The sequence below is a fragment of the Chenopodium album genome, chromosome 5, assembly GCF_948465745.1.
Source record: "Chenopodium album chromosome 5, dcCheAlbu1.1, whole genome shotgun sequence".
In the NCBI taxonomy this organism is placed as follows: domain Eukaryota; kingdom Viridiplantae; phylum Streptophyta; class Magnoliopsida; order Caryophyllales; family Amaranthaceae; genus Chenopodium; species Chenopodium album.
Genome location: NC_137838.1, coordinates 75,514,355 through 75,539,981, shown reverse-complemented (window position 1 = coordinate 75,539,981; position 25,627 = coordinate 75,514,355). Strand labels below are relative to the sequence as shown.

General features: G+C 34.9%; 3 protein-coding genes across 3 annotated transcripts; all 3 read right to left on the bottom strand.

Annotated features, from left to right (window-relative positions):
* Positions 1–415: 415 nt before the first annotated feature.
* Positions 416–2,573, bottom strand: LOC145631098 (transcription factor bHLH101-like). The gene is made up of 3 exons (XM_081683197.1): positions 2,229–2,573; positions 1,351–1,716; positions 416–514 (listed from the first exon to the last, which is right to left on the bottom strand). Exons 1-3 carry the CDS (start codon positions 2,571–2,573, stop codon positions 416–418), a joined length of 810 nt encoding a protein of 269 aa, XP_081539323.1.
* A 2,411-nt stretch (positions 2,574–4,984) lies between these two features.
* Positions 4,985–6,668, bottom strand: LOC145633175 (transcription factor ORG2-like). Its single transcript, XM_081685453.1, has 3 exons — positions 6,318–6,668; positions 5,657–6,025; positions 4,985–5,107 (listed from the first exon to the last, which is right to left on the bottom strand). Exons 1-3 carry the CDS (start codon positions 6,666–6,668, stop codon positions 4,985–4,987), a joined length of 843 nt encoding a protein of 280 aa, XP_081541579.1.
* A 6,795-nt stretch (positions 6,669–13,463) lies between these two features.
* Positions 13,464–14,880, bottom strand: LOC145631097 (transcription factor ORG2-like). Its single transcript, XM_081683196.1, has 3 exons — positions 14,557–14,880; positions 14,056–14,427; positions 13,464–13,598 (listed from the first exon to the last, which is right to left on the bottom strand). Exons 1-3 carry the CDS (start codon positions 14,878–14,880, stop codon positions 13,506–13,508), a joined length of 789 nt encoding a protein of 262 aa, XP_081539322.1. The 3' UTR covers positions 13,464–13,505.
* Between the last annotated feature and the right edge of the window lie 10,747 nt (positions 14,881–25,627).

Genomic DNA, 25,627 nt, shown 5'->3' with positions numbered 1-25,627 from the left:
TACCATGTGATTATTGAGGAGTTAACTGTAGATAAAGCCCAATACGGTTTATGATAATGGAAGACATATTGTAAATCAGATAAGCGTCGTCATAGATATAATTAATAGCTTCAAAGTTCTACATGCAAGTAAAATTATTTGTGACTTTTTAGGCTTCTAAAGATCCCCACTCTTTGTCCTTTAAATAAATTTCGAGTTTTATAGTTTCTCATCTGAAATACATATTATATAATGTGTTATTCTCGATTGAATATCTTTGATATCGTAAATCAGTTTTAATCAACAATTTCCAAAATTCCAATGTTAATGTATAATGTGTGATCAGAATTAGAATCATGTATCAAATATTAATCAATCACAAAAGGTTAGATCGATATCTAAACAAAACTAAAAATAAGGCAGTTCTTCAATATTGCTAGGAATATACATGCATATGCATTATTTGTTGCTTTTGAAGCTGGAACATCAATGCTTCATTCAACTTTTTGGAGTTTATGTTGCACTTTCCTTCTATCTGTTACACACACAAATACACAATTAACATAAAGCTCATGGAAGTATAATTAACAAAATTAAATTACTTTATATATATATATATATATATATATATATATATATATATATATATATATATATATATATATATATATATATATATATATATATATATATATATATTTAAACTAAGATATATACATGGCTATAGGGGTAATGCAACAAAGAGTACCTAACATTTTAAATTTGGCTAAGAATATTCTAATTAAGATAATGTTATGTTACATCACTACATTTATTCCAATTCCCTTAGCCACTTTTGTAAAATGTGAAAAGTTTAATAAAAGCATCCCTCAACCTCTATACTCGTACGGAGTACAATACCAGTAACATTTTCTCATAAACTTTCATAAAATTTTGAATTATCTAAGAATTGCATAGATTATGCCTTTATTATAAATCAAACACAAAATATTTGTTCCCTTATAGAAATAATATATGTGGTATATTAATTTGTCGAAAAAAAAATTAATTTCCATTACGGAGTACTAATAATATTAATCTTAATTATAAGATAGAAACTTAGGGAACAGTTCAGACAAATGAACCGTCCTCATTTTTTTTTTCTTTTTTTTTTCCGAGGAATAATGTGGTAACTTTTAAAACTGTGCTCGATGATTTTCTATTCAAATCTCATATAAATTATACAGAAACATAAACTTGGTCATTTTCAAAGTACAATCCTAATTTCGCCACTGATGTGACTATTTTTATAAGTTCACAATGTATAAGACTCAATCCTACTAAAACAAAATTTACAATATAGCGAGAAAAAGGGACAAAATAGTAACTTACCCACAAATGTATATTGTAAAAAGTCGTTCCTCCAAAGGATTGAAAAGAAGAAACATCAAGAACAAGATAACCATTTTCCTCAAGCACCAAAAGCACCTCAGAAATTGATATTCTCTCAAATGCTGATATTTGAATCACCAATTCTTTATCACCCAATTTATTTGATGAAATCGAACACGACGTCGTCTTGTTAATTATGCATTTGTTTGGATTTTCCTCTTGAACAATTTTCCTAGCATTACCTTGTAATACTGAAGTTTTTGATACAAGATCCTCCTTTTTATGAATTAAATCCCCCACTTCTTTTTGCAGTTGAGGTATATAACCTAGCACTCGTTCAACTGTTGCTGGAATGCTTAATTTTTTCTGCAACGAATTTAAATATTTATTATTTGCATATTAGAAAAAGGTCACTATAACACTATTTTTTTTTCAATAATATGACATCATCTCAACTTTAGAAAAGCACATTATATATATATAGTGAACAAATTAATCCTTGGGAATAAACTTATTCTTATAGATCGTGAAGACATTTTGACCCAACTAAACCAAAAGGTTATGCTGATGGTTGAAATCAAAATTGGTTTATATGCTTTATCAGTTTTAATTTCATCTGTAATTTATAAATATAGAATATTAAATGATGTACAAGTAAATAAACTTTCAAAATTCATATTTTTTAATTAATTCGATTTTCTTATAAAAAGATAGACAAATATATGAGGAAGGCAAGTAAAATCATTTTAATCAAGAAAATTAATTAAACAACAAAAAATTAGAAAATAAATTTATAAAAGATTTTTCTTCCAACCTCGGAGTGCAAGTATATACAATACAAGAGAAATTAATAATATGGAAAATAAGAAAGAACGTACCCTTTGATCATTTGTAGGAAGCAAAGAACGTAAAGAAGAATACATGTTATTGATCTTCTTTCTTCTATCTCTTTCACTTGCATTATGACTAAGCTTCTTCGAAATCGAGGGATTCTTACCAAATTGATCTGTTGAACTTGTACCTTGTGGTGATTCACTTCGTTTAGCTTGATCACTAGACATTTGATTATCTTCGTAATCTCGAGTTTGTGATGTTGATGATATATTAGCAAGAAATATCGAATCGAAATCGAGGTTATCTAAAGGTTGTCTTGGCTCTAATCCTAAGGGATACTCCCACCCTAAATTAGTATTGGGACATAATAAAGAAGACATTGCTAACATATTTTCTTAGGTGGGATTAATTTACTAAATAAAGGAAATAAGAATCTTGTAAGTATAAAACAAAGTAAATTTAGCTCAATTTATATGACAATTATAAAGTGTATATAATTTTGTACTACTCGGTACAAATTAATTAACGAATAATAATACACAAGAAGGTGATGACTAGATGGTAAAATAATACAAGAATCTAAAGGTAGGCTCGTGGAAACAAGCATTTATTAATTTAAAGAAGGATTAATTATGAGATAAAAACTAGACTAAACTTATAATAATCAATTTTGCGTGTGTTAGGCTCGTGTATGTCTTAAGAAGGCTCGTGAATTAATATTCTAATACATAGTAACATCTTAGGTGTTATAGCACATACTTTGGATCCTTGCTAATTTAAATTAGGTCATACTACGTATAATATTTCATATTTTATGTGAAATAAAGTATACTTGCATTTTTTTTTTTTTTTTTTTTTAATATACAGCTTTAAGACGAAAATACTAATGAAATTGTTGAAATTGTAAATACATTAATACGTGTACACGTCACTTTGGAGACCTAACAAAGGTAATGCAAAGTATAAATGTATAATTTAAATGAAGTAAGACAAACCATGACAAACCAATTAGTGGAAATAATTTAATCAATTAGCATAACATCACGAATAACGGAATAAATATTCGACAACCAGTTAAACTTCTTTGTGACAATGTTTCGTCTTCTTATATATATTGCTTCTAATTCACCTCACTTGACTGAATCTAATCTAAGAAACACATCAAATTGACTATTAGTTTGTTTGAGAGCATGTAACTCATGGTGATCGATCTAGTTTCTTTGGTATATACATAATCCTTTACAGTGTAGTTCATTAATTTGTTAGAATATCCCTTGAATCAGTTAGCCCTCTTCGACGACTAGCTATCATGGTCGTGTTTGATATGTAGGCTATGGTTGTCTGATTAAATTTTGACCAAAAGAATAAAAAGGTTCTTTCTAATCACCATTTTTTTTTCCTACCCAAAAGATAATGAACATATAATGACCCACATTCTAACTATGATCTATAGGGTCACCTTGATTATTTATTATTATACATAGAGCACAAATATTGGTCAAAAAAAGTGTATGAAATTATGCAAAAGTACTATAAAATTTTCAAAGACTCTTGTATAAAAAGGGAGAGAATATTTTGCATTCTACTAGTTAACTTGTATAGCATTTGAAAATTTTCAATTTTTATACCAATTTTTGTAACTATGAAAATTATTGATGGACTCATTATGTCAACATATATATTTTCAAATTTTACATGAAAATTATTTATGCATTTACTATGTCAACATAGCAAGTCAAACAATGTACAGCAGTACAGATGTAGAAGATTCTCTATGAAACCTATGACCTTAACATATTCTTTCACTGTTGTTGTAGAGAGCGCATACAGTGTAGGTTACAACTTCAAATCCAAAAACAATAATGGAATAAATTACTGTAACTAATTAATTATATCCACTAATTTAATGAAACTGTAAGAGCTCGTGCCTTGCAGTAAGAAAGGACTAGACTGGCACGTGCCTCCATAAATTTAAAAACCTCCTCATCATTCACCAAATGAACAAATTAAACCTAAAATAAATAAAAATAAAAAATTAGTTAAAAAAAATATAAATAAAAATAAAAACTACTACTTCATTCTTCATAGTTTGTATTTGTGCAATAACGTGAGATATTTATTTTGTGTAAATTTTTCTTGATGGAAACCTAATTTAGATAAGACAAGGTTTTATAGCTAACAAGATCATATGTACTACGTACTCCATATAAGTTATATATTGTATAACATACAACTATATAAGTGTACACTAGTGTATAATCTTAGGGCAAAAGATAAGTTTATTTGTCAAGGCTTCACTTAGTTTAGGCCAAATAATACGAGGTATGAAAGGTGTATGTACGCAATTAATAAAACTTTAGATGTGAAAGTGTGAGACTAACTCATCATATTATGTAATGTCGTAAACTAAACTATATATATATGCATGTGCCTGAGTAGGGGGCAACCAGTAGGAAGTAAGAAGTAGCTGAAGTGGATATATACTCCCTACTTGTTACGTGCTCATTGTTAACTCGATATAAATTAGTGTCATTGAGTGTTGTATTCCACCTTTATAGATTTTTTTATGTGTTTGTTGTACATAGGTTGATTTAGGATGAGATATATCATATATGGATAGATAATACAGTAATGAGGTTTTATATTTCTAATTTCGACAACTTTATAATTTAATACTAGTACGTATCCGGTAGATAATTGCTCTAAAGGATTTGAATTTTCTATTATTCCCTCCATCCCTTAATTAGATTCCTACTTCAGGGACGGAGGGAGTACAATTTACAAAAGAATTGACCGTTCACTATATATAGACTTCGTATAAGGAACTACTTATAGGTACTTCCATCTGCATTTGCTTCATTTGTAGCAGGGATGCCAGCTCTACATTCATTTTTTCATAGCTTACAACATTGCTTCCTTCCATCTGTTACATGAACATAAACTTAATTAAACTTTAGAACTCGGTAAATAAATACTTTGTAGATTAATTCACTTTAATAATAAAAAAAATGTGTATAAAAAATTTAATTAAATGTATTACTTTGACTATAGCTTCTTAGTAGCTTAGTAATGTATGTAAAGTAATTATTATTCCTTTGTTTCATAATAATTAACACAGTCAAACTTGGCATTTATACTGTGTCAATGCACTAGTTTGACTTTAATTACAAATGAATAAAATTAAAATTAATACAAATATTATGTAACTTTTTATCAATATGATCTATTTTTTATATAATAAATTTTTTACATAATAAATTTTTTATATAATAAAATAGAGAGAGGAAAAAAAAAGGTCAAGGTCAATGTATAAATAGTGAAAAAGTCTAGCTTAGGTGTGTATATTATTATGGAATGGAGGCAATATCAAAATAAGTTATTTAAAATATATACTACGGAATTAATATGAAATTTCATAATGTTAACTTATACTACCTCCGATTTTTTTAAGTTGCAACTTTGAGGTACTTACCCACAAATGTATGCTGTAGAAAGTTGTCCCTCCAAAAGATTGAAAAGAAGAAACATCAATGACAATACAACCATTCTTCTCAAGATGGAGTAGAACTTCAGATATAGATACTCTCTCAAATGTTGATATTTGGATCACCATTTCTTTATCTAAAAGCTTATTAGCAGAAATCGAACACGATTTCGTTGTCTCCTTAATTATGCAATTTTTTTGGTCTTGTTCAAGGACAAACTCCCCTGAGTTTCCTAGCATAATGGACATTTTAGATGTAAACACTTCCTTCTTATGGATTAAATCTTCAATTTGCTTTTGTAATTGAGGTATATACTCAAGCGCCCGGGCAATTGTTGATGGTATGCTTAGCTTTTTCTGTAACAAATTAGAACAAAACAAGTAATTAATTAGTTAATGCTTGAAATGATACCATTTTTAGCCTTCTAATGAAGATAACAAGTATTTTATTTTAGTTTAAGTAGACATGAATAACATTATTAAATATTAAATTAAAACAAGCATTCATTTTAATATTAAATTGTATTATCAACTTTTTATAATATTTAATCACATATATTGTATGTGTTATGGTCAAAATGTGCATTATTGAAGATCGTAAAAGTCAAAATGTAACAAATAAAAAGTAACAGAGGGAGTAATAGCGTACCCTTTGATCAATTCCAGGAAGCAAAGCACGTAGAGAAGAATACATGTTATTAATCTTCTTTCTTCGATCTCGCTCACTTGCATTATGATTAAGCTTCTTGGATAACAAGGGATTATTATCAAATTGATCTGTTGAGCTTGTACCTTGTGGCGATTCGCTACGCTTACCATGATCATCACTCGACACTTGATGATTAACTTCACAATCTTGAGCTTGGGAAGATGAAATATTAGCAAGAAACATGGTATCAAAATCGAAATCTAAGTTATCAAATAAAGCTTGGTTTGTGTCTAAATCTAAGGGATACTCCCATCCTAAATTAGTAGGGCATAAAGGAGACATTGCCAACATTTTCTTGAAGAATTATAATTTTATGAAAGATTTTTCTTTGGTTTAATTTCTTTATTAAGAAGCCTATGTATTGTATAACTGTATTTGCTAATTTTATTTAAGTTCGACTATATATATAAGTACTTGTTTTTTTAGCTCTATGTCATTATTGTCATATATTTAAATGTAATTAATCAAGACATGTAGGTCTAAAGTGGGTCGACTCAAATTTTTTTCTGATTGGCCCGTGCATAATTGTGTTCGTTTATTATCATTTGGATTAAATTAGAAAGAAATCAAGAATTAAATTTTATAATATGCTTTACTAAGTGTGACGGGCTCGTGTATTTCTTATAATGGCTCGTGAATTAATTAATGCTCTAACAACTTTGATTAAGATAACATCTTAAAGATATGTCCTTATCGTTTAAGCGTAGACTATAATATAAAATACAAGTGCATGTCATTGTCAACGCTTAATGGAGAAGTGAGTATAGAAAGAATAGCTCCAAATATTAAAAGAAATTTTAATCTTATTTAAACATAATTTTCTTTGGCCTTAAGATGTTCTTTAATCTTTATAGCATAATGAGATTTTATTCCTGTCAACAAAAAGAGAAAAAAAAATGAGAATTTTTATGGTGTTTAACTTAGATTATTTTTTGGGGAAATTCGAACTTTTAATTTATCATTCAAAAATTGAACTTTCATATTTCATCAATAACTTAGAAAGGGGATCAAAGGTATCCAGACTTAAGGATACCGAGTCGTTTGTGAAAGTGACTCAATTGTGCTGTTAAGCTTTGATCATCTTATTTTCCTACTCGATAGTTTAACCTGTTGTAATAGATTGTTTATGTCTGAATTAAAGAAATAAATTATTGTTACATCTGAATTAAGGTTAATTTCAATGTGAAAAAAGGTTATTGCTAACGGTTTTTTTTTATAACAAAAATTGAATATTTGGAGCTATTACAAAAATTGAACATTTTTTTATAACAAAAATGAATATTTTTTAAGAAAATATATTTTACAATAATTAATTTTGAGATCGCCGTCAAAATTGAACATTTAATATAACAAAAATGAACATTTTTTAAGGAAATATATTTTACAATGATTTTGTATTTCAATATTCAAATGTTCATTTTAATGTAGTATGATATTCATTCTTATAAAATAAATGTTTATATTCATGTCGTATGATGTTCATTCTTATAAAAATAAATGTTGATTTTATTTTTTTAATTAATACAATTTTTGTGTGTTTGTTCAATTGTATAAAATGTTGGTTTTACCACTCAAATCTCTAGTGGTAATGGTGCTTCATTCTCTTTCTCTCTGCAAAACTCTGCTCTCAACCTCTACTTTTCTTTCTCTCTCATCAAACTCCATGAAAATAGACATTGAAGCTTCAATTCATTCTAGAACCTTCACTTTCTCTTTCTACTGTAAATTAATGGCGCTTTCTCTCTCCTTGACTTCTCATTCTATATTCGAGCTTAGTTCGTTTACTCAGCATACGTACATTTCGCAATAGTAATGGAAATGGTTTGATTGAAATTGAACGGAAATAGTAATGGAAATGGTTTGATTGAGAATTACTTGAGTGGTAATGGTGGAGTGAAGGGGAGTGAGAATGGTGCTGTTAATGGAGGATTATTTAAGTTTGTTGATAGTGATAGTTTATACGGAAGCGGTGAAGAGTGTGGTGGAGGAAGATTCTGGTGCTAAGGTGGAAGAAGTAGTGGCAGAGAAGACGACGAAGACGTAGAAGAAGATGTTCAAAAATAAATGTTCATTTTTTTTCAAGTAAATGTTCATTTTTTTGTTTATAGATGTTCATTTGCTGGGCGCAACCTCATCAACCTCAGCCAACGCTGGCTGAACGCGACCTCAGCCAAAAATTTGCGGATGATATAAACAACATTTAAACCCATTTAGTTGTATTGACTCATTAGGTCTATTATTGATTGATACAAAGAGTATATTTATAAAGCCTTTTATTATAGAGTTTTTTTTCCCCTAGAACTTATTTACTACTTTGTCATCCTATTTATAACAAAATACATGAGGCCTACCTATGCCCTATCATTACTTCTCCCTTTATTTTGATAGCTTTACAACCGGTGATATGTCAATTTATGATATAGCTAGAACGAGAAAGTTATGGTCGTTTTATAATGAATTATACGTCCAAGATTGCTCTAAGCTTGCTTATCCGCGCAAGATATGTAGGGGTGTTCATGTCCACGCTTTAGGTCTTCTTCCTGATGTTCTCCCTGTGTTCAGTTTTTTGTCGTATGATGTTTTTATTTCAAGATATGGCTAGCTTATAGTCATTGTGGGTTCTAATTTAATCTTAGGAGAATAATTTTGGGGTCCTTTTGTGCTTTAAAAGGAACCCTTGGATGGCATGTGTTGCATCATCTTCCTTTTTGTTCATTTTTTTATTAATTGCTACACTTTTTGTATCGTAAGGTTCTAATATGATTTATTATTAAAAAAAAAGTTTTAATATGATATTTTTATTATATTTTTCTCCACCATTCTCGAGCACTTGCACTATTTCATTTTTTTCTAATTATTTTTCTCTTCCACTAATAAATAAATATACCCTAAAACCCCAATAGTTGGACTAGTTATCATTAAACTCTTAGGGGCCGTTTGGTTCGCACAGTGGATTCGGAATGGAATGGAGAAAGGGTATCAAAGAGAATGGATTGAATCCCTTTCAATTTAGCATGTTGTTTGTTTTACAAAAAACACAAGAGAAACACCTCCACCATAGCACCACCACATCCACCATAGCAACACTCTATTTCTTCATTTTCCAGCCACCCTACAACCCAACCACCACCTCGCCGCCCCTCACCCTCCCTCTTCCGCCCCTCGTCGCCCCTCACCCTCCCTCCTCCGACCCTCATCGTCATTGATTTACCCGGAAAATTTTCCCCCACCCAAGAAAAACCCTAAAAAAAACCCTCCCCTCCCCTTAAAACCGTCGGCCGTCCCTCCCCCCACCCTCGAAACCCTAGCCGCTAGGGTTTCGAGGGTGGGGGGAGGGACGGCCGACGGTTTTAAGGGGAGGGGGAGGGTTTTTCTTGGGTGGGGGGGAAGTGTTTTCGGGGAGGGGATATGTTTTCGGGGGAAAGGGAGGGGCAGCGAGATGGTTGGGGGAGGGGCGGCGGTGGATGGGGGAAGGGTGGCGAGGTGGCTGGGTGGTGGTTGTGTTGTAGAAGGTTGCTAGGTGGGTGGTTATGGTGGTGGGTTTGGTGGCTAAGGAAAGGGAATGGAAAAGTCTAGGGGGGGTGGGGAATCATGTTAGAGCAAAAATGGGTAAAGTCAATAATGAAAGAGGGTAAAGGGTATGATTGATAGTGGCAAACAAACAACAACAAAGGGAATGGAGCATGTTCATTCCCTTTCCCTTTGATTATTACCCCCACCAAACGGCCCCTTAATTAAGTCTATAATTTTCCGAAATAATTTGCATACCTTACTATTGCAATTTGCAAATTTCAATTTGCACTATGGCGGATGTAGAATATTTAGTGTGGAGGGGCACTAAATAAAAAATATAAATAAAATGCTTGTATAAGGGCTTGAACCTAAGACTTTTAGTCCAAACTCAATACATTACCACTATGATAAAGCTAATTTGATGTTATTTATTGCATAAAAATTGTATTTAACTTATAAATTTATATATTTACTTAAACAAAAAAATAAAAAATAAAAAATTTAAAAATTTGGGGGGGCCGGTGCCACCCAGGCCCCTTCATAGATCCGCCGCCACTATTCCACTAATTTCAATTTCTTCAAACAGAAGGAAAAAAAAAGGAAGCAAATTTCAATTAATTATAATTATAATAAAAAAAAATTAAAAAAAAAAAAAAAAAAAAAAAAACCCCGAAGAAAGTACTACCTCCGCTACATATTAGTTATAATTTTGGAATATTTTTGTCTCTCAACTAATACCCCAAAAGTTACAAGACTACAACTAATATGTGACGGAGGTAGTATTTTGATATTTGTAAGATTATACGCTACAAGGGTTAAATGGGCTGATTATAGGTAGTTTACTGATTCAAAGTACATATGACAATTGGGCTTTTTGCCATTGTAGTGTATCGCAATAAAAAAATGAAAATGGGGCTTCTTAGTTTCCTATTAGACCACATCATGCACTACTTTCTACACCTATGCATTAGGCCAAAACTTGATATTCCATTACTCCTTGTTAGATTATTTATAGATTGAAAAAAAAAGTTTTTAAAAAAAAAAAAATTCCTAATTATAGATTAGCCAAGGATATACTTCTTCCATTACTGAATAATTGCACTGTTTTCTGTTACATGATCTCAATACACTGGTTTGATCATGGATATCTAATTTGCATTGTTGAAAATTATAAAGCTACGAATAATAATTTGAAAATGCATTATGATTCTAACAAGATCACACTTGAATATATCTTCTTTATGAAGTATTGAAGTATAGATCAAATTTGAAGTTTGGCCTTTAAAGGGAAATGATTCAGTATACTTCCTCCGTTTCTTTTTAGTTGATACGATTCTTTAATCACGTTTACCAATGCACTTATTCAATCATTAATATCTTTAATTATCGTTAAACAAAAATTATGAAAAGTTGATATTTTGAAAGTATATAACGTAAAAAATCTAACAAGAACCCACATGACTATATTTTTCATTACGTATAAAGCACAAAACACGGTCAAAAAGAGGTGTGTGAATAGTGCTAAAGTTAAAACGTGTCAACTAAATAAAAACGGAGATAATATTTTTTTGTAATAGAGGAAGTATCTATTTCATACTTTATCCATTCTTCAATAACCACAACGCTTTTCTTTCTAAGAAGTTGATAAATACCTACAACATCGCTTAATCTTATTAATGGCTTTCTCTATCTCTCCTCTTATACCATGAGTTCATTTTTTTTTTCTCACTTTTTATCTCTTCTTCTACCCTTAGAAACTACTAATCCTCCAAGTTGTGAGAATAATTATAAAAAAAAAAAAAGGATTAGTTTCTTAATGGAAATAATGATAGGCATACACCTAACTATTTGACATGTGGCTGCCTTTGCTTTAATTTCTACCATAGTATCCATATCGCCTATATATAAAAGATTCATTAGAAAGACAAAATGCACTCCACTATATGCACAATTGTTTTGAGATTCATAATTTGCTATCAATTTCAAGAATGATATTTTTTTTCTCTACAATGATTTTTTTTCAAACCTTAAATTAAATTGCATTTTTACTCTAAAATTTGCAAAAATAAATACTAGTTAGAATTGAAAAAACCTATGCTCTAATATTTGAATCCCAACAAATAAACTCTGTTTTTTTTTTTTTTTTTTCCTTCAGTAAGTACAAGGCATAGCATGACCCTGATATACAATTCAAATTGTAAGTTCCAAAATCCTATTATTATGAGTGCATGCACCACTTGTAGGGTTGACATGTAATAATTTGAGGGTAGGCTTGACTTGTAATAATTTAAGGATAGCACCATATTTGATTACACCATTGACATGGTGAATTTTGCTTTCAAGGTAGCGTTTATAACACACCACATCAAATCATGCACATCGATCAAGTAATTTGCCCCATGTAGTTCTCGACTCTTTTCTATCTGTACGTGATAAGAAATCAACAAACAAGAACATTGATTTTACACGGTTCACTAACAATGAGTTAGCTACGTCCATAGAATCATATAGACAAGTTAGAGATTAGTATTTATTGGTTTTCAAGAAAGTTTAATATACAAAATAGTCGTGATTGCTAGGTTAAACTCCAAGGGTTTGGAGTTTATACAATACTCTCAAAGCGGACTCTATCATAGTTCGTTTTTTGAAAAGGGCTAACAACTCAAGGCATATTCTAGCATGTATGTACAATGATCTTTTATTCTTTTACTTAGCGCACAACATGTTACTTATTAGTTCCAATGCTATATATAAATGCGTATAGGTTGTAGTGTTGTACATTATGTGTTGTTTTCTACATTAATATATACAAAATCTTTGGTTTATAAATTATAATTAGGCTATTTTCCCCCTCTATTATTTCATAATAGTACACGTAATATTTGTTGTAAATGTTCCCTAGATTGTATACTTTTATAACTTTAGTAACGTAGTTAAGAAAGTGAACAAAATTTAATTAGTTTAGAAATTAGTGGTTGGATCTAAGAAAGATTTTTTAGTATCTTTGTAAGACTACTTTGTCTATAGATTTTCTCAATTCGAGTGATGACAAAATTAAAATTCTGTTAAAAAAAACACTTGTTTTTATAGTATATTCACTTTTATTGATAACAATAATTGGCATTTATACAAATGAAATTAAGGCTGTGTGCATTAAGTGAAATGATGAATTGTTACCATTTTGATCAAATTTTAACTATATAACCATTTACGTACATAATTTTTGATAACTTGTGCTAGTTTAGATTTAGAACACTTTTATTTAAATCATTTCATTTCATTGAAGTATTGCAATATCCTTCCTATAATGATGATTTTCCCTCTAGTTCTCTTTAAATTTGTGATACGATACATATTTACTATGATAGTCTTAACGTACATACCAAATAATAGTGTGACGTAATCTTTTACAACAATGATTTAAGATAATAACTATACGTAGATATGTGTATGAACATATACGATTATACGAAGTATATGTATTAACGCATGATCAAGATTAAATCTATCAAAACTCTGGCAAAATGATTTTGATAGTGATCGACAATAATGTACAAATAGCTAGATGTTTAAAGGACCAAATTGGATTTTAAGACCGTTCCTTTGTTGCATACACTAATAATACGCTTGCATATGCTTTTGCTCCTTAAGCAAGGACATCAACACTTCATTTAAATTTTCGAACTTTGCGGTATAGTTTCCTCCCATCTGTTACATAAACATGTATAAATCTTAGAGCTTGTACACAAAAAAAATATCTATCTATCTATATATATAATTATAGCAGTTACGTAGAAATAAAAATTGAGATTAGAGAATTATCAACTTCTTGAAAAGGACGCTTGTTTTATATTATTACAATAATTGATATCTTACACGCTTGTATTAGGTGTTCTAGTTTTAAGATGAGACCCGAAACCGATGAAATAAAGTTGATTCTTTTATTCGATAAATCATTAGTTTGTAATATACGAAGTTTAAATTTAACCAATTAATCATTTTGACATATACACGACACAAAATCTTACGCGGTAAAGTCAAATATTTTACAATCAAATTATTACGGAGTACCAAGAAAGAGTGACAATGTAGAATGAAGAAAAGTACGTCAAACCAAAATAATAATATAGAATTATTGAAAACGATCGATGTAACGAACACTTACCCATAAATGAATATTGTAAAAAGTCCTTCCTCCAAAAGAATGAAAAGAAGAAATATCAATAACAAGATAACCCTTCTTCTCAAGCAAATCAAGCACTTCATATAATGATATTCTCTCAAATGCTGAAATTTGGATAACCATTTCTTTATCGCCCAATTTATTCGAAGAAATCGAACACGAAATTGTATCCTTAATCATACAATTTTTCATGGGTTTTTCCTCTTGAACATTATTTTCCAATGCATTTCCTTGAATTGCTGATATTTTTGATAAAAGTTCTTCCTTTTTACAAATTAATTTCTCCACTTCTTTTTGTAATTCGGGTATGTACTCAACCACACGTACAACTGTCCCTGGAATACTTAATTTTTTCTGTAATAAAAAAAATATGGATAATTAGTAATTAGCAATTAAATGACTAATTAATACAAATCGTGAAAAAATAACTATTTAGGACAAAAAAATTAAGATTATAAGAGACTAATAATAATTATTACGTACCTTATGATCAGAAGAAGGAAGTAAAGCACGTAGAGATGAATATAAGTTGCTAATCTTCTTTCTTCGAATGCGTTCGCTTGCATTATGACTAAGTTTCTTAGATAACACAGGATTAATATCAAATTGATGATCGGTTGAGCTTGTATCTTGTGGTGATTCGCTACGCTTAACATGATCATACACTTGATATTGGTAATCTTGAGATTGAGAAGATGAAAAATTAAGAAGAAATACAGCATCTAAGTCAACATTATTAAAACCTTGGTTTGTACCTAATTCTATGGGATATTCCCATCCTAAATAAGTAGGGCAAATGGAAGACATTATTTCGATTCGAATAATAATTATGTAGAGTAATTTGGTGGAATTCCTTCAAAGTTCTAATTAACTTTATTTGGATTTGATTCCTTGGCAAGAGACAAAGTATTTTGAGCTCTACCTTCACTTGGATATATATATGTATGTACATTTAGATCTTCTCTAATACAACATATTTATAGGTGTAATATATACGTGTATGGATGATGTATGTCCCTTAAATATTTTGTAAAATTGACATCTTTGAAATTTGCATAATTAAATAAATAAGGTTTACAATATACTACATACTTCATTGTTTTTTAATCGTAAATTCATAATGGTGGAGATTTCACACTTACCCATGTACATTCTAAACTTAAATATTCTAAGTTGTATTGTAGTAGAAATTATGAAAAATTGATACTATAAAAAGTGTATTTCGCGACAATTAACAAATCTGAAGATCCTACATGACTAAATTTTTTCCAACAAATAAGTGTGTGTGAATAGTGTAAAATTCCAAACGTTGCGTTATAAAAAAAATGGAGAAAGTGCAAGCTAAACCACTAAGGTCCTATTTTAAAACTTAATTAACTTAAACTCGATTGATTTGTAGTTCTAAGGATGCTATTGCGTTGCTAAAGCAGATTCAGGCATTCGCTAAGACTTTGGATATTGGTGCTCGTGCAACTACTCACATCTTCAGTAGGATCGGGTTCACTATAGCTAGAGGGGTGGGGCCCAGATTGTATCTCGGCTCCCCACTTATAAATTGATTGACTTTGTAGGTTTTTTGATATTTTTATAATAATACTAATAATAATAATAATAATAATAATAATAATAATAATAAAATTATATAAATGAACTGAAGTAAATGGAACTAACAGAAACCATCTCTTTTTTTGACACAAACAGAAACCATCTCACAACCTACTAAACAAACAATATACAATATCCTACCAATCAACTAAACAAACATACATAATCCTACCAATCATATAGAATTAAAGATTAGTGTGCTCTTCTCTTTTGGTCTTTGATTGTTGACCTCAGGTAGTTTAACCACCTACTAACCATAGGAAATTACTGAAAATAAAGATAGTGGAGAAATGGTCAATTTTTATCATTTATCACTACAGTGTTACACCGCGATGTAGTGTATATCCAACACTATTACTCACATAATAAGGCATAAGAGATATTTCTAAGTAGGGGAGGATTTTTATTAAGACTCATAGGGGCTCGACCCCTGTGGTTTTATAAAGCTATGTTAGACATAATGAATATATTCCATAAAATATAGATATAAAATGTCATGTTTCAATGATTAGATGTCAAGAGCTTTAACTGGTTCAAATTTTAGCTTCCAATATTACTTGATTCAAAATCCGTCACTATTTTTAAAAGAATAATAAATGTGTATCCTACACGTTGTACATGTATAAGGAACATTTAAGAGTAGTTGCTCCATCAATTTTATTTTTCTTTATTAATAACTTCTATTTCATATGGGATTTTGAACTACTCCGTTGTTAATTGTTACAATTAAGGTGCTATCTAATTGATTTGAAATTCACTTTTTATAAACATAATTCTTTATCGATAATTATAAGCAAACTAATAACATTGAATATATCAAGTGACTGATAAAAATTGTATAAGAACTTTATATGGGTCGTCAGATATTCTGAATTAAGGGAGCTAATCATTTTGCTTGTAATTATCAAGTTATTAATAATAAAAATTAATAAGTTCTTGGTCTGTTATTAACAGAATATGCTGGTATCCCTGGTAATTAAAAAAAACATATATAGTTAAAATTACATTTTATATATGAATAATGCGTGTGTTGTGCTCGAGCAATGTCTTTAGGAGCTCGTGGATCTATTAAATAAAAATTAAACAATGCACTAATTATCTGACGTGTGTGCCATTTCACTAGCTTAGGGTAATTTATAATCACCCATCTTTTCAGAAGGGAAAATGATCATTTAGTATTTCTATTTTTTTTTTTTTAATTTTATAGTATAAAGTTATGCAATTATTGCATAAATTCATTTTCCATAAAAACGTAAGTCTTTGCATCATATTAAAGCCGCTCCTTGCTTGGTCCCCTCCATCCTCAAACACTTGCTTTGAAAAAGAAAATAAAAAAATAAAAAAAATAAAAAAAATAAAAAAAGTTAATGTTTTCATTAGAATTGGTTTTGATTTGATATGTACAAAACCAGTCTTTTATATATATAATTCTACAAAAACTTTTGTATACATCCAATTTACACTAATATTAGTGTACATCGAGCAGTATATAAGGGTAACTTTTAGCTAATTTTAGGGTAACTTTTTGCCTTTCTTTGGGTAACTTTAAACATAATACAATTTTTATATAAATAGATAACAAGAATAGTTTTATAGAGGTAATTTAATTACATTCAATCACTAATAATTGATTTTTAGTCAATTAAAATGTGATTCTTTACTAATAATGCGTAGATAATTTTTATTTGAATTGAGTTACTTTTACGCATATTGGGGTAACTTTTATTCATTTCAGGGGTAATTTTTAATCATTTTATGCTATCTTTATAATGGACGTACAATAATTATTGTACACCCAATTTTTTTTAAAATTTTCTAATACATATAATGGTACGTAGATAGGTATACCTTGCATCCAAATGTATGTACATAAACAATTTCACAATATGTATAAGAGTAGCTACTATTAATTATCTAATCAGTCTGGATAGATATTATATTTATGATAATATTTGTCGCAGATTAGGATAGATCTTATGTATATTTTGTATTCTTATCGTACTAGGTTTCCTAACGTGATTAGGACTAGTATTGTAAACTCTGTATATATTGATCAATGGTACACACTCCAAGGTTGAGGAGTTTTTCCGAAATCTAACATGGTATCACCATGCTAACATGTCCATTGCTTCTCACAAATCACCACTTCCTAAATCAAATAAAATGCTCTTAATGATCTTAATTGGAATGCCGCGATGCATGATGAATATAATGGACTTGGGATTTGGTGCCTAGGCGTACGGGGGTGAATATTGTTAATTCTATGCGGTTGTTTAAACACAAATTCAAGTCTAATGGTGACCTTGAAAGGCACAAAGCTCGTATTGTCTGTGATGGCAGGTCGCAAGAAATTGGTGTAGATTGTGATGAGACGTTCAGTCCGCTAGTTAATCCGGCCACTATTCGTACTGTTCTCAGTTTAGCTTTGGCTAAAAAGTGGCCGATTCATCAGTTAGATGTCAAAATGTCTTTCTACATGGTAATTTGCAGGAAACTGTATATATGCATCAACCTCCGGGATTTGTTGATCAGAGAGCACCCTCCTATGTTTGTCGACTTCGTAAGGCTCTCAATGGGTTGAAGCAAGCTCCTCGAGCTTGGTACCAGCGCTTTGCGAATTTCTTAGTCAGATTGGATTTTTCCATTGCTAAAAGTGACGATAACTCTCATTTTTACTCTCTGGATGGCAGGGTGATGATATGACGTATTTGCTCCTATATGTTGATGATATTATATTAGCTACCTCTTCTGACAGGTTGCGTGCAGGGATTATATCTCAATTACAAACTGAGTTCCATATGACTGATTTGGGTCCTTTAAGCCATTTTTTAGGGATTGTGGTGACTCGTACTCCCTCTTATTTGCTACTTTCACATGAAAAGTATGCTCAGGAGATTTTAGAGCTTGCAGGTATGGGTTCTTGTAAACCTGCAGCTACTCTAGTTGACACTAAGTCTAAACTTAGTGCGGATTCAGGTTCACCTTTTCGAGATCCTACTTTGTATCGCAGTTTAGCAGGTGCTATTCAGTATCTCACTTTCACCAAGCCACATACTACCTATGCGGTACAACAGGTGTGTCTTATTATGCATGATCCCCGGGAACCCCATTATGAGCATAAACACATTATGCGTTATGTTCAGGGTGCTATTGATCATGGCTTACATTTATATCCGATCCATCTGCTTTTCATCGACTAATTACATACACTGACGCTGACTGGGGAGGTTGTCCCGATACCCGACGATCCACTTTGGGCTATTGTTGTTTCCTTGGGGACAACCTCGTGTCTTGGTCATCTAAGCGTCAACATACTTTGTCTAATTCGAGTGCAGAAGCAGAATATCGAGGCGTCACAAATGTTGTCTCTGAGGCATGTTGGCTTCGTAATCTTTTACTCGAGTTACATTGTCCTCTACCGCAGGCTACTATTGTTTTTTGTGATAATGTCAGTGCTATCTACCTTTCTGGCAACCCGGTACAACACCAACGCACCAAACATGTGGAGATGGATATTCACTTTGTTCGAGAAAAGGTTGCTTTGGGGCAAGTTCATGTTCTGCATGTTCCTTCTAGATATCAATTCGCGAACATTTTCACTAATTAAAGGCCTACCACGAGAATTATTTCTGGAATTTAGGTCCAGTCTTAGCGTACGACCTCCTCCCGCTACGACTGCGGGGGTGTGATAGATATTATATTTATGATAATATTTGTCGGATATTAGGATAGATCTTATGTATATTTTGTATTCTTATCGTACTAGGTGTCCTAACATGATTAGGACTAGTATTATAAACTCTATATATATTGATCAACAGTGCGTTTCTGGTGCGGCTGGCCGCACTATGCGGCAGGGTGCCAAATCAGCAAATGAAAAAGTAACCCCAAGACAAAAGTAACCCCTGACTAACTTAGTAACCCTTGACCAAGTAACCCCTGACTGACCCAGTAACCCCTAACTTAGTAACCCCAAGTAACCCCTAATCGACCTAGTAATAGGAATGGCAACGGATGGGATTCGGGTCGGATGGAGCTTTACCCGCATCCACCCGAATTAACCATCCGCTCCACCCGATCTACCCGTCACCCGCAAAACCCATCACCCACATCCGATCCATCCGTCATCCGCGGATGAAACGGGTAGATCGGATGCTTAGCGGGTAATAATTATAATCCTACTCTAATTATAAAATCTAATACATTATTATATATGTTTTGGGTGATTTTGTCCCTTGGGAGAGTTACGTCACGAAGTTTGATTCCGGCTGAGCTGCACCTGCAAAATAACGGAGACTCCGGGTGGTTGGAGCTCCGCCTCCGACGGTCAAGTTAGTAACTTGAAACGGAATAGAGAGAACGGAAATTTAGGTAGGGATCTGCTCGGATTCCAAGCTCAGGTCTTTCTCTGATGTGAGAGAATAATAGTGTAATAAATGATTGAATGTGTCCCCAAAATGGGGAAATATCTCCCTATTTATAGGGTCGTTGGGAAAAGTGCCCCTACCTAGGTCACTTGACCTAGATTTTAGTGGGCTGCGCCGTTTTACGGCGCTCCTAGGAATCTGGACCTTTGAAGGCCGCCATTTCGGAAACATATCTGAGGGCGCCAAGTGTTAAGAGGATGCTGAGCCACATGGGCCATCCTAGACTCGACACGTAGCGATCTCTCATTGGTCCACGTGTCAAGAGGATGTTGGGCCACATGGGCCATCCTGAGCTCGACACGTGGAGAGCTCTCATTGGTCCACGTGTCTAGGGTAAAAATACCCTAAACATTTGCCCCTCACAGGTCGCACGTGCATGTCACGTGGGGCCTGTGACACGTGTCCACCTCTCATAGGCGAACAGTAACGGGGTAAAATTTTGAATTTCAAATCAAAATTTTCCCCCCACTTTTACTTTCTATAAATAGAAAGTTACCCCCCCTCCTTTTCACACTTTACATTCATTGACTTTTTAGAGAGAGAAAAAGAGAGATTCCAGAGAGATTTTTCTCTGCTCCCGCCTGCATAATCAGCGAGTTTCAAGCTTCCGAGTGCTAGCAGTTCATCACCCGGTTCACCGGCTGTAGCGGTTTTCAGATTTTCCAGAGTCAAAGCAAGGTAACCGCCTGTACCACTTTAGCTTTTCTCCCTTTCGATTTACATACCATTTTTTCCGCCTGTATGCCCGGCTTTCTTTAGAAAATAAAAAATATAAATGAGTTCCCCATCCACCCACTCGGCACTGCCTAGGACACTCAGCCGATCCCCTGGAACGGCTGAGTCTAGAACAGGGGGTGCCTCTTCTGGACTTTCGGAACCAATATGCTCATCTCCGAATTCCTCCCTCTCTGTATCTGTGCAGGACACAATGGCCAGAACGAAACAAACGGCCAGGCGGTCTAAAAGCCGGCGCACCATGAGAGTGCCAGCCGATGAGGTTTTCCCGGATGGGGATCCGAGGGATTTGGAGGAGAGCGGATCCGACGAAGAGGCTCCTTCTACTTCCGGGAGCTCTGGGGTAAGAGAGGTGGACGGCGAGGGAGCCGCCTCTTCCAATGAAGCCGGCGATGCTGAGACCGGCCAGGGATCAAGAGTAGAGTCTTCCGGCTCTGACCAAGGGGATTTTGCGGCTGACTATCAGCAGCCGCCAAAAGTAGCTGACAACCCCAACCCTAAGAGAACCCGGATGCTGCCGAGCAACATTGCCCTTCTTAACAGCGGGTTCAGGGCTTTTAAGGAGAAACATCCCTTTGGAAGAGGATGGGAAGTTATTGTCCCTCCGGCTGATGCTGTAATGGCCTGGGGGGACGACATTGATCATGCAGATGACTACTTCATCTGCTATGAGGCGGTAATAGAAGCCGGCCTCCGGTTCCCCCTCCACCCCGGGATTAGGAAAATCCTCAAGGGGTACGATCTGGGGGTCTGGCAGCTCACCCCTAACTCGTGGGTGAATATATTAAGTTACATCGCCGCCTGCGAGTTTCAAAACTTGAACCCTAGTTTCTCTGCCTTCGCTCATATGCACTATTTGAGCAAGGCTCCAGGCGGCCATGGGGCATGGTATACACTGATTACCTTGCCCCAGTACTTGATGACTTTGGACAAAGTGTCCAAATGGTCCGGGTGGAAGGACAAGTTTTATCTGATTTCCTCCCCCACTCTAAGACACAACCGGACACTGCGCCGGTATAACACCGAGCCGGCTCTTCTTGGACGCAAATGCCCTCTCCCGGAACTATCTTCTAAAGCCCGGGAGCAAATCATGGAGCCGGGATTTTTTGAAACTACAACTGAGCCCATGGGGGATGGGACTCACATTATTGTACCCAAGAACTGGATCCCCCATCCGGACTTCTTCAAGGACGAGTGCTTCTTGTCTGCCTGCGGAATGAGCACAATGTTTCCCAGGGGTAGAATACTTCTCACCCGGAACAATTGTTGTTTTCTTTTTATTGCAAACTTGCTTTAATTCTTTCTAACTTGAAATTCTTGAATTTGCAGAAGAAGCCCTGAAGATGGTTGACCAGGATAAGACTCCTGCCAAATCAGTGGCGCAACTGCGCAAGGAGGCGGCTCTTGCCAAAAAGGCAGCCGTCGAGGCAAAGGACAAGAAAGGCGGGGTAAGACCGCCTGACTTAATGTTTGCATTTTTTTTTTTTTTACCGGTTGGGTATGCTTATATTTGCTTCTTTCTCAGGAGTCCGCTAAGAGAATCCCTCGATCATTCTCCAAGCTTCTCAAAAGGCAAGGAGATGGTCTGGAAAAGGCTCCGGCTGCCAAAGCCGCAAGAAAGGACCCCCCCCCAAAAACAAAGTTCTGCCCAATCCGGTCGTCCAACGACTGGGGGCAAATCCCCTGCTATTCTGAAAAAGCTAAGTGAAAGCTCAGAACAGCAGAAGACGCCGGATGTCTCAACGGCATCAAAGGGGGGGATGCCACCTGAGGTTGCAGACGGTGCGGCAACCACTGGGGAGGAGAACAAGCCGGAGACCCATCCGGAAGCTCAAGGTAAGGAAGGAACAAATACCTTGGCCACTTGATTTCATGAGAATCAAGACCAAGGTTGATTCTTCAAAAGGGTCCGTCAGCAGCCGGCAACAAATGAATGCCAGCTACGCTGCTTCTATCTCATATAACACTACTTTTGATGCAGGTCCGACTTCTGACCAGCCGGACCTTCCAAGCTTCGCAAAACGGATGGTGAGGACCCTCACCCGGTCCGAGAAGGCATCCATACCTGATCTGCAGGTTGTGGACTTTGACCGGATAATGGGCTCTCTGGCTGAGGTACATGGTTGTTCTATCTTGATGTCTTTCATCTTTAATTTGACTAAGTAACTCTTTAACCGACTGCTAATGATTCAGGCTATGGTGAGGGTGGACAATCTCCGGGGCCCCTTCAGGCGGAAGCAAGAAGAGGTAAATGACGCCAAACGGAGGGCCCTAGAAAACCTCAACTTTGCTGAACATTCTGATTATATGTGTAATTTAAAGATTAAAGCAGTAGAGTTTAAACAGGAGGAGCTGATCTGGAGTTTAACGACTGCAAATGATGAAGCTAACAGCCGGGCTGATGACCTTGACAAGCAGCTGAAAGATGCCAAGTCTGATCTCAAGGCATTAGAGGATGCTGACAAAGAGAATGCCCAACTCCGGACTGACAATGACCGCCTGAAGCTCGAGCTCATGACCCTGCGCAACAAGCAGGCGGATGGGCTGGCCCAGGAGAAGACCCGGCTGACCGAGGAGAATGAGCGGGACAACTTGGCCCGGCTGAAGATCACCTGGGGCCTCCTTTACCCAGAAATAGACTTTGAAGTCTATAAGCTGAGGTATGATTAAGCCACTGAGGTGTATGATGCCCAGCAACTGGGTGATGCTCCACCGCCTCGCTTCAAAGACTGGGCTTCTGAGCAGGGATATGAAGTCTCTGATGATGATGAGGAGCAAGCGGATGATCAGCAGGAGGGCCAAGCCAACCAAGCTCAGCCGGAGAAGACTCTGCCTAAGCCTTAGGCGGTCCTCCCACCTTTCTGCGGCAGTATGCCAACTATGTTGTTTGCCGGCTTGCATGCCGTGTTTTGTTGTATCTTTTTACCAACCATGGGGTTGGATTAACATTTCCACTTTCCTTCTGCATCGGATGTGTCCGGTTAACAATTATTCTGGCCTTTGTGCCATTTTATATATAAATGAAGTATTCCGACTCAGTCGGATTTTATATATGTCTTGAGTTTTTTTTTTTTTTTTTAATTTGAATTTTTATTCATCTGTTTGCAACCCGGGTGCTCTTGCCCCTGGGCGGCTGTGCGGTTGATTGATTGGCTTGAAAACACTTGATACTTGGAGAAATATGGAGTGTTTTTAGGCCAATCAATCACAATGGTGATTGCCCCAAACCAAGTGCACAGCCGGCCATAAAAACGGGTGTTTTGAGCTTCTTACCCAAGCGGTTAAATTCCGTCTGGGGTTAACGCGTAGCCGTTACACAAACCTGTGCCCCAATAGGGGAAGTGAGTGCAACTTTGGGATAGATAACCCAAGTAAGAATTTCTACCAATGACCGACTGATGCATATGGGCATCCGGTATCTGGAAACTTGTTCGCTCTTCATAGGCTATTTTGGTCAGACGGCTATGAGTTGGCCAATTTGGTCGTTCAATTTTTGCCGTCTGCATTGGTACATAGAACCGACAAATAGTCTGTTCTCTGCGACGATTGCACCCGGAGGGGTGTCGCCGGACACCTTTGTCCATGTTGGGACAGGCGATTTTATAAAATGAGCAACCATCCGGCTTTTTAGCCTCAGGTCTTGTTTGAGACCGGTTGTATAGCCACTAAACATTTTTGTGCTTAGTTTTTAGTCAGTTTCAGTTTTCACTAAGTATCAAACTTTAGTTTTTTTTTAAACAAGCGAGTCCGTCTGGGTATTACCCAGGCGGATGATCAGGCAGTTGAATAAACAAAGTATTAAATTTAAATGAACAAGGGATCCGAGTATTACCCAGGCGGTCCAACACACGTAACCTTTACTAAGTGTCAAACTTAGTTAGGCAAAGAAAAATCCGCCTGGGTATTACCCGGATGGATAATTAAGTAATAACTCGATTTTGCAAACAAAGTCTAAATCTTCATTAATTGACTTATGGTTTACAAAAAGTTTACAATCTCAGAAGTAGTACTTTTTTAGATTGTCTACATTCCAAGTTCTAGGCAGACGCCTGCCGTCTGGGGTTTCCAGGCGGTAGGTGCCATCCCTTACTTCTTCATAAATCCGGTAGGGGCCTTCCCAATTGGGAGTTAACTTTCCCAGCTCATTGGCCCTACCGGTTGCCTCCATTTTCCGTAACACAAAGTCATCCACTTTAAGAGGACGTTTGTGCACTCTCTTGTTATAGGCTCTGGTCATCCTCAGACGGTATATCTCATGGCGCAGGACAACATTGCCCCTACGCTCCGGGAGGGAGTCCAATGCCAGCCGCATGGCTTCCCAATTTGCCTCTTCATCATAGAGCATAACTCTGAGAGTCGGCTCATAATGCTCAATGGGCAAAACGGCTTCAGCACCATATACCATAAGAAATGGGGTCTCTCCGGTTGCCCCATTCGCTGTTGTCCGGATGGCCCATAGGACATGGATTAATTCTTCTGCCCATAAGCCACCGGCTCTTTCTATTTTCTTTTTAATGCCGTCTGGATGAGTTTGTTGAAGGCTTTAACTTGGCCGTTTGCTTGGGGCCGGCCAACAGATGCAAAATAGCTTGAGATCCCCTGATCTCCCAACTAAGTTTTTAGCTGAGGCGTCTCAAACTGAGGACCATTATCAAACACCATAGACATAGGTACTCCGTACCGGGTGATAATGTTCTTCCAAATGAAGGAAATTACATCTGAGGTCTTGATGTTTTTAACCGCCTCAGCCTCCACCCACTTGGTGAAGTAATCCACAGCCACCAAGA